General features: G+C 47.2%; 1 protein-coding gene across 1 annotated transcript; it reads right to left on the bottom strand.

Annotated features, from left to right (window-relative positions):
- Positions 1 to 8,400: 8,400 nt before the first annotated feature.
- LOC148772349 (uncharacterized) lies at positions 8,401 to 10,436 on the bottom strand. The gene has a single exon (XM_088815000.1). The coding sequence runs from the start codon at positions 9,787 to 9,789 to the stop codon at positions 8,401 to 8,403; it is 1,389 nt and encodes a 462-aa protein (XP_088671126.1). The 5' UTR covers positions 9,790 to 10,436.

Here is a 10,436-nt window from a genome sequence, read left to right as displayed (position 1 = left end):
ATTTGAAGAAAAATTCACTGATCCATTGGATCCACAGAGAATCTTTTTTTGTGTGAATATTCCAAATTTCCTTGAGGAGTAAGGCTCTATTCCAGGTTTTGAGATCTCTGAAGCCTAGTCCACCCTCAGTTTTCGGGAAGCATAGCTCATTCCACTGAACGGGTGCAACTCGAGTTCCCCAGAGGAAGATACTGCATAGCCTTTGTATGCTATAAATGACAGCTGACGGGATGTGAAAAATTGACAGCCAGTAGCAGGTGACACCCTGGATAACGGATCTGATAAGTTCAATTTTCCCCCCGTAAGAGAGAGAAGCAGATGCCCATTTATCAATCAAAGATGCAATTCTGTGGAGCAAGGGGGAGTACTGGAGAACTTTTAGCTTCGAGGCAGCCAACGGGATACCCAAATATCTGAATGGGAAGGTGCCTGACGGGATTTGAAGTTGATTGAGAATCTTTGTTCGTTCTGACTCTTTGGATCCGGCTATAAAAATATTCGATTTCTGAATACTGACTTTTAATCCCGTGGTGTTGGCCAGCAGTTGTAGGCAATCTTGCAGTACAACAGTGGATCCATCATCTCCTCTTGCAAACAGCATAAGATCATCCGCAAAAGCTAAGTGGGTGATTCGGTTCTTCTCACATTTGGGATGAAAGTTGTATTCGCTATCATTGGTTTTCAGCTTCATAAGTCTTGAGAAGTAGTCAAGGCAAAGAACAAAGAGGAAGGGTGAGAGGGGGTCTCCTTGCCTCAGGCCTTTCCTACCTTTGATGACTCCATTTGTAGTACCATTGATAGCTATAGAGTAGGAAGTAGTTCTGACACATTCCATGATCCATCTCTTAAACGTCGAGGGGAATTTGAGCTCAGTAAGGAAGTCTTCAATGAAGTTCCAATTTAGAGAATCGTAAGCTTTCCTCAAATCGACCTTGATCAAGCATTTTGGGGCAGTTCTGGCTCTTTGATAATGCCTAAGGAGAGCTTCGGCCAGGTGTATGTTGTCCGCAATACATCTACCTTTGATGAATCCTGATTGCGCTTTGTCGACCAGGTGGTCCAGTACAGCTCCCAATCTAGCAGCTAGGATCTTAGCGATGATTTTGTATATAATATTGCAGCAAGCAATTGGTCTGAAGTCGGTCACTGAGGCTGCATTAGTCATTTTAGGGATGAGAGCCAACGTGGTATGATTGAGTTGTTTGAGCAGCCTCCCAGTTCGGAAAAATTCATGAACCGCACTAGTCACCTCCAGGCCCACAATATTCCATGCTTTCTTGAAAAAACATGAATTAAATCCGTCAGGTCCAGGTGATTTATCGTCACCTATATCCTGAAGGGCATATCTGATCTCTTGGACTGTAACAGGTTTGATGAGCACCTCATGTTGTTCAGTTGAAAGTGTGGGGCCCGCTTGAGCCACAGTAGAGTCCAAGGGCTGGCAGTACTCCTCAGAGCCCAGGAGCTGGGTGTAGAAGTTATCAAATTCTCGAATGACTTCGTCTTCAGAACTAGTCTGAGTTCCATCATCCTTCGTAAGGGCTGCTATATAATTCCACTTGTTTCGTTTGTTGATGATGCCATAGAAGACTTTATTTCCACGGTCAGCATGCTTGATGTAATTTGTTTTCGATTTTGAGTGAGGAAACTCCGTTCTGCCTCAAGAAGGAAAGTGGCCGTCTTTGCTTTAGTTTTGAGGGAGTTGATCAGGTCACGGTTCATGAGGTCAAGATGTAGCTGTTTTTTGGTATCTTCCACTTCCATGGTCGCTTTGAGGGCTCGTGAGGAGATGTGGCTGAACTCCAATTGATTGAGGATTTTCAATGGCTTTTTAAGAGCCTTCAGCTTCTTACAAAGCTTGAATTAGGCAGTCCCAACAACTCGCGTAGACCAGCAATTGAGTACAGTGTCTTTGAATTTTGGGTGTAGGCTCCACATGTTGAAGAATTTGAACGCACTCGTGAACTTTTTAGGGAGGTGGTTGAGGTAGATAAAGCACGGAGAATGATCAGACAGTACGCCAGGGGGGCAAAGTTGACTCGGCATTGAATTTGACTAAGTCCTTGGTACCACCATTGATTCACCATGGCTCTGTCTAATTTGCTCCAAATGATGTTATCCGTGCCAGAGTTTGACCAAGTCATCTCACAGCCAGAATATGGCAGATCAGACAAGCCATTAGTTTGAAGGCAGTCGTTGAAGTCTCTTAGCGCATAAGGTGTAGGGTCATTGCCACCAATTTTTTCCTCCGGCCGTAACACGCAATTAAAGTCGCCGCATACGAGCCAAGGCTCTTTAAGATTGTCACCGTATCTGTCAAAAGAAAGCCACAGCTGCTTCCTATCCGAATTTGAGTAGAGCCCATAGGCAAAGGAGATGTGAAATTCCAGTCCAGTGATCTTGCATGTAACAAAACAGTGTATGGCTTGAGCATCCATTTGCCTGGTCTCCACATGAACTTTAAGAGGGTTCCATATGATGAGGATTCTGCCCCCTTTATGGTGAGTGAGGTTATTCGTCTCGCGCATCGTGTTGAACTTGTTAGCCATCAGTTTATCGATAAGAGCTTGGGTCTTGATTTTTGTTTCCAAAATGCCGCAGATGTCGATGTTCTGTTTCAAAATGAGATCCCTGATCCCATTCTGTTTAAGGGGTTTGTTAAAACCCCTTACATTCCAAGAGGTGATGATCATTGAGCTGAGGAAAGGCTTGAAGCCTTCCTAGCTTTGAATTCCCATTGTGAATCATTCTCTCGTCTGCCGTTGTGCAGAGTTTCTTTGTGCTGAGATCGTTGGTTATAATGGTGGTGATTGTCTCTCTTCTTGGTGGGTGTAAAGCCACGGTCGAACTGTTGTACATCTTCGTTATCTTGCAAAGGCGCCCAGGGGCCGTTATAGATAGGGGGATCTTCAGCCTCATTTCTCAGATCAAATTGAGGGGAAGCTGAGCTAACATAGGGGATCTTTTTCCTATGGAAGTTCGATAGGTACGGGTCCGGTTCCTTGGTCTTCTCGTCGACGAAAGTAGATCCTATGACTTGCGTGGAGGAGCCCTCAGCCGGTGATTCTTCAAAACGAGTGTGGGTGTTAATAGGGACTGCTTTTCCACGGATAATTTGCTTCCACACAAGTTCTGTCGGTTTAGGTGGCACGTAGGGTCTTTTAGGTTCCTCTTCAACATCGGGGGGATATAGAACGGGGCAGAAGGCAGTGTTATGAGCAAGAGAACGGCAGTGACTGCAATACTTCGGCTTGTACTCGTATTCCACGTGTTGGATTTTTGAATGGCCATCTGGATACACCATTCTGATTTGTTCTCTTAGTGGTTTTGAGGCATCAACGTTGACCAAGATACGGGCATACGAGACTTTTAGGACCTCCTTTGTGAGAGCATCGGAGCAGATGGGGGTGCCCAGCTTCTTTGCAAATTTGCTCAGAGCTTTCTCATTCCAAAAAACAAGAGGCCAGTTGTGCAGTTTGACCCAAATAGGTACTATACACATTTCATCCGGATCGAAGTCATAGTATCTAGGGATAGTTTTGAGATGTAATTGCCGGTTGAAAATGGTGTACGGGCCTCCTTCAAGGACTTTGAGCTTGTCCTCTTCACTCTCAAATTCGAAGATTAACCACCCATTGTCGTGGCTTCTGTATGAGGATTTCACTTCCCAGGTATCACACAAGGCCGTTAGGGCTTGCTTTCCCGGAAATTTGCCAGCAAAGTACCCAAGCAAGCAGATGCCAAAAGTCTCCTCAATTTCGGTTTCATCTTTTGTCTGGAAAATCATATCTTCTTCTTCGTCATCAGGGGGGTCGTGAAGCTGGAATCCGTGTTTAGGGATCCTATTAACAACGAACAAGGATTTGAAGGAAGGCTTGGGTCCTTCGTGCTTGTGCTGACCCGGTTTTCTTGGTTGCGGCATTTTGTCAAACACCTTGTCTGCATCAGCACCGCCTACCTCCTCTGGTTGAGGCATTTCAGCAAACAGTTGGTGTGCATGTCTAGAAGGGGTTGTGTTCGAAATTTCTTCAGATTGAAGTCCATTCCCTGTGCTATCCGATTCATCCTCACCACCACCACCACCCACAGCATCAATATCCTCAGATCCCTCTGAATCACTTTCACCCAAAGTCCTTGATTCAGAGGGGGAAGACCAGCGGGAGTCTACAGAGTCAACAGAGTTCATACCTTTGAATTCTTTTTCAGAATTCGAAGCAGATTCCCGGTGGTCAGATCTGGCGTTCCTCTGGTCAACGGTGGTGGTTTTCTTGTTCGCTGCTTGGTTTAGTTGCAGAGATCCGTCGGTTGTCTGGTCAACGGTGGTGGATTTCGAAGCCGCTGCTTGGTTCCCTTTCACAGCGGTGGTGGGTTTCGTCTTCACCGCTTGGTTTGCTTGCACAGATCCGACAGTGGACTGGTCAACGGAGGTGAGTTTCGTCTTCGCCGCTTGATTCGCTGGGACAGATCCGGCATTCGTCTGGTCACCGGAGGTGGTTTTCGTGGCCGTTGCTTTGTTCTCTTGCAGATTAACGTTAATGGAATCATCGAGGATTGCTTGAGCGCCATACAACTGTTGCATGGTGCTTTGTTCGAAGAACGGGCACTGTTCGTGTTCTTTCATCACCGCCTCCAGATCTGCGTCAATCGGCTCCGGCGGGGTCTGTGACGAACCATGGGGCTTGATCGGTCCTCCGCGGGTCTTCAATCGTGGTTTACCCATGGATTGTAGAACAGATTCTGCAAGATTGAGAAGCAGATCTAAAAAAAATCAAAACAGTCGCAATATTTGGGGTTTTGCAAAAGCGGGGTCAAAACGCCGGGATCTAGATGAGGGGGTAGATAACAGTGATCTGGGAGCAATAAATCACTATAAATCTACATCGTATCTTCAGATTTGGGACGGGATAAGAAGAATTTTCACAGGTAGAGAAAGGGGAAGCAGCGTCCCAACGGTTGGAATTCTAGGGAGCGTTTTGAGAGTTTCTCTCTCTAACTTTCTCTCTCTACTACTACTGAGAGCTCTTTATTTTTTTTTTGATTAAAATGTAAATATTATAAATCAAAAAAAGTCGTAGACAATTACAACGGGTATACCCGAGGAAATTGCAGAGCCTAATGCAGAAAGCAAAAATAAAAAGCTAACAAAAAGCAGAAAAAGAAATAGCAAACATAAAAGCAGAAAAAAATGGGAAAAACCCACTGAAGCCTAGCATCTAGATCACGCCCTCATGGGTGCATAAGGCTGCCCGGTTGTCTGTTCGTCCTTGAAATCGCAAGCTCCGGGTGCTGGCTGAACATAGCCGAGTAAACATGTAGCTGAATCTTCCTTGTGAGGTCCTTCGGATTAGTTCCAATTTTCTCAAATTTCCACTTATTCCGAGCCTCCCAAATGTGGTACACGAGACTTGCTAGTGCACATCGCTGCGTCTTGTTACGGTACGACTTCCCTCGTACGTCCTTCTTGAGCCATTTAAGTGCGGCATCCAATGTGGTTGGTCTTCGACGGATACCCAACCATATCCGTATGTTTGTCCACACCTCTCGAGACATGCTGCATGCGAAAAAGAGGTGCTTCTTAGTCTCGTTCTCCACACCACATAAGACGCATTTGGAGTTGACGGCTACACGTGAGCGTTTCTCCACTCGGTCCATTGTGGCCAATCTATCCATGGTTGCCATCCATAGGATAAACGAGTGCTTTGGAGTCATAGAAGGTGCCCAAAGAAGTTTACCCCACGGTTTGATCGAGGCCTTAGCCCTAATCCAGCCGTATACTTTGCTCACATTTAATTTGCCAAGCTCTGTAAAAGATTCCAGCTTAGCAATAAGTAACTGAGTAGTCCCCGCGCTCTCCACCAGTTCGTCCCGGATCCGGATGATGCTCTTGAAGAAGGGTGAAGTTGTAAGTGACGGTGACCACTCCCATATGGTTCGTCCCTTGAGATAGAACTCATTCACCCACTGTATCCACAGAGAGTCTTTCTTCAAGTGAAAATCCCACAAATTTTTCACAAGAAAGCTTCGATTCCAATCAGTCAAATCAAGAAGTCCCAAACCCCCTTCTTCCTTTGGTTTGCACAACTTCGGCCACGTTACTTTTGGGGTCGCCGCACCCCATAAAAACGTTTTGCATATTGTCTCTATACGATCGATAACTGCGTGTGGGATCGAAAATATGGATAGCCAGTAGCAGCACGTACCTTGAACCACGGTTTTCAAAATCTCCAACCGTCCGACATAAGAGAGTGTTTGGCGAGTCCACGCTCCTATGGCTTGCTCGATTTTATCTAGCAATGGTTGATGGTTGAGCACTCGTAACTTAGATGCAGCGAGTGGAATCCCAAGGTATCGAAACGGAAACTCTCCATTTGCAAAGTGAAACTCGTTTTCGATCTCTAATCGGTCCCCCGGTTTAACTCCCGCTAAGAAGATATTAGACTTCGCATGATTTGCCTTGAGCCCCGAAACCTGCCCAAATTCGTAGACCGTCTTGGCGAGGATACAGACCGATTCCACATCTCCTCGAGAAAATACCATAAGATCGTCCGCAAAGATCAGATGTGTTATCTTGTGGAGATGGCACATCGGATGGTAGTTGAGTTCTTGTTCAATCGGACGCACATGAAGTAGTCGGGAAAGATACTCCATGCATATAACGAACAAGTAGGGCGATAAGGGATCTCCTTGCCTCAATCCACGCATAGCTGGAAAAAATCCCTTTGTTTCACCGTTAATCGAGATCGAATAAGATACAGAAGTTACGCATTGCATAATCCATCCCGTGAATTTAACTGGGAAACCCAAGCCCTCCAACATAGCTTGGAGAAATTCCCAGTTAACCGAGTCATATGCTTTGCGTAAGTCCATCTTCAACAAGCACCTAGGCGAAATACGCTTCCTCTCGTAATGCCGAATAAGATGTTCCACCAAGTGTATATTGTCCGTGATCGATCTCCCCCCCACGAACGCTGATTGTGCTTTATCAATAATCTTTGGTAGAACGCTGGCTAAACGGGTCGTGAGGACTTTTGCAATGACCTTATAGATCACATTGCAGCAAGCTATCGGTCGAAAATCCCCCACTTCTTGAGCTTGTACTTTCTTCGGAATAAAGACAAGTACCGTGTTATCCCATTGCTTCAGCAAAGAGCCACTCCGAAAAAATTCATGCACTGCTTCCGTCAAGAGTGGCCCAACCGTGTCCCATGAGTGTTTGAAAAAGTGGGCGGAAAAACCGTCCGGTCCCGGAGCCTTGTCGTCCGAGATATCAAACAACGCATTCTTTATTTCCGAATTAAGGATTGGTCCCATAAGAGCAGCACCATCATCCTCTTGAATCCTTGGCCCGGAATGTAGAACCCCCAAGTCAATAGCATCACAAGGCTGACGTGTTCCTAAGAATTCCATGTAGAACTTCAAAAATTCTGCATGGACTTCCTCACGTGAAGTGGTCATCGTCCCGTCCGCACGGCGAATAGATGCCACGTGGTTTCGTTGAGCATTACGTTTAGCCATGCCATGAAAGAATTTCGTCGGCCGATCGCTGTTCTTCAAATAATGTAGCTTCGTCTTTTGGTAGTAGAAGCTTCGTTCCGCCCTTGTGAGAAATTTCGCCTTCTCCGATCGACTAAGTACTTCTTGTTGCAGGGCTGCATTATGCTGATCGTCATGCAGCTGCTGTTGGCTCTCCTCAAGATCATGAGATGCCCGTTTAGCTCGTTCCGAAATGTGACCAAATTCGTTCCGATTAAGGCTCTTGAGAGGGGATTTCAATGCCTTAAGATTTTTTATCACCGCCCATTGTCGGCTTCCTTGACGATCCGCTGTCCAAACGTCTTGAACAATTGTTTTAAAATCCCCATGCATCGTCCACATATTGAAGAATCGGAACGGGCGAGAAACCGGCTCCCCATCCACCCCCATCTTTACTAAGATCGGCGAGTGGTCCGAATGCTTCCCGAACGGTAAGAAAGTAGCCGAGCTGCTGCCATACGCTTGCAGCCAAACCGGATTCACCATAGCTCGGTCAAGCTTGCTCCACACATTATGATTTGACCAAGTATAGTAAAATCCCGTAGAGGTTAAGTCATCCAATCCGGTTACCCGACAACACTCTTGAATATCATTAACCATATAAGGGGTCACAGCAATGCCACCCGATTTTTCAACCGGTCGCCGGATTCCATATCAATAGAATACGGCCCGCCCTATGAAGTTGGAAATTGTTCACTTGACCCCAGTGCCGGAATTTCCGAGACATAATCCCTTCCAACACCCCCGGATCCTATACTTTCGTCTCCAATAAACCGCATACATCCACCTTATGTCTCCTAATGAGGTCGGCGACCTCGTTTTGCGTGAGGGCATTGTTTAATCCCCTCACGTTCCAGCAGGCGACAATCATTGTTTAACTATAGGAGAAACCATGCCCCTCCGCGGCAATAGCGTATTTTCATCGGTTGCACTGGTGGGCGTCTTCGCCCCTTCCACTCGCACTGGGAATGCGTCATCCCTCCCTTTTGGCACAAGGATAGTATTAGCCGGGAGGTCCTTCTTCTTGCGCGTAATAAATGGTTGCTTACCCGGAGTCGAAGCCACAGGAGTATTGAGATCGTCGAATTTCGGTAGCTCATCCCCCGTACGCACGGGCGTTTCATAGCAATCCGTGGAATCATCGTCTTCAACCACATCCTCCTCCCTAATGTCTTCGTCCAAAGCATCACTGTCACTCAAATCCTCAAATACCGTGTGGGTGCCCGTCCATGGAACAATGGCATCTTCCCCTTCCTTCGGTTGCTCAGGTGGAGTCACGGTCGTAGCACCCTCCGGGGGGGCAGGGGGTGCTGCCTTTTTCCGGTTCCGGCGTCTTTTCTTCAATTCAGCCGCCCTACACTTTTCCGATGTGTGAGACATCGTCTTGCATTTAGTGCAATAGGCCGGAACATAACCATACTCGATTTGAACCTCGTAAGATTGGTTCAACGAGTTGATCAGTGTCAACGATTTCCGTAGAGGTTTCGAAGCATCCACCTCCACCTGAATCCGTGCATAGCCAAAGCTGGCCAACTCCTTTGTATTCTTGTCCATTTGAACCGGGCGACCGATCTTCTGGCCAATCATACTCAGGGACTTCTGGTTGTACAATTCTCCGGATATGTTGCGAAGCGTCACCCAAACCGGAACATATACCATCTCTCGGATGTCAAAGTTAAAGAACTTTGGCATCTTGCGAACATACAGTGTGGAAGTACCAAAATTATACTTCCCCGCCTCCATAATCTTCGTCCTATCTTGGTCCGTTTGAAATTTGAACAAAATCCACCCGGTAGGATGGATTTGGTACTTCGACGGGACCCCCCATCTTGCTTTGATGTCCTTGATTGCATCGATTCCGGGGAATGGCCCCGGAAAATAACCGACACTCAAGAACACACCCCTCGTATCCAACTCAACTACATCGTCTTCTCCGAATCGTAGTTCATCGGAGTCATCCAATCCTTCCACCGGGTGGAGCGCCAAGTCCGCCGGCGGTGGGCGCGTGCCTTTGAAGAAACTTGCCCACGTTTTCAGAGCTTCCTTGTCTTCGGTGGGAACTCGTCCACGTTCCTCTGCTGCCTTAGAAGTTTCGGTATGAGGAATGGCCGGAGTGATAGGCTCCGATGTGGTGGGGGCCACCGCGCCACTCGCCAAACCCATCACCGGTTGCGCATCCAAGGTTTTGGCCATGCCGTTATTCGTTTCACCTCCCTTGCCAAGCGTCTCTTTGCCCCGTCCACCTTTCCTCACCATGTGGAACGGTGGGAAAGATTTCTTGCTGCAAATTCACGCCCAAACCCTAGCAAGAGTCCTTAGATCTCAAAACTCTACCGCTACCAAGAGTCCCTTCAACGTGGGACTCTTCACGCCGATGTAACGCGATCAGAGCTCCCGATATCCTGCTCCAAATCGTGCCAAATTATACTCAAAAGAAAGCTCTTGAAGAGAGGATTCCAACGGTATAAGATCCGTCAAATTCCGATCAACGGTTAGGGAGTTATGCCTCCGAGAAGCCCCGTCGCCGGCAGTACTGCGCACGCACCGTAGAATCCTCACAAAACCAAATCCAGAGATCCAAATCGTGCAAAACCACCGCCCAAAGGTAGCCCTTGAAATGGAGTATCCAACGGTATAAGCCCCGTTGATTTCCAACCACCGGTGAGGGAGATATGCCTCAGATCCGAACCTTCGCCGTCAAAACGCACGTCCTCGGTAGAACGTCCACAGAAACCGATCCACAGCTCCACATCGAACGCAATAACAACGTATAGAAAGCTCTTTCCGAGAGGAATCCAACGGTGGGTGCACCGTTAAATTCCGCCCGGTAGAAAAAAAGATACGGCTCGAAGAAGCACCGTCTGCGGCTGAAAACCTAAGGCGGCGGAAAGCTCTTTTCCTAA

Source organism: Erythranthe guttata, chromosome 2 (genome assembly GCF_056151865.1).
Source record: "Erythranthe guttata isolate IM_541 chromosome 2, IM_541, whole genome shotgun sequence".
Taxonomy (NCBI): domain Eukaryota; kingdom Viridiplantae; phylum Streptophyta; class Magnoliopsida; order Lamiales; family Phrymaceae; genus Erythranthe; species Erythranthe guttata.
Note: the sequence above shows the minus strand (reverse complement) of the source record. Positions and strands in the feature narration are given on the sequence as shown.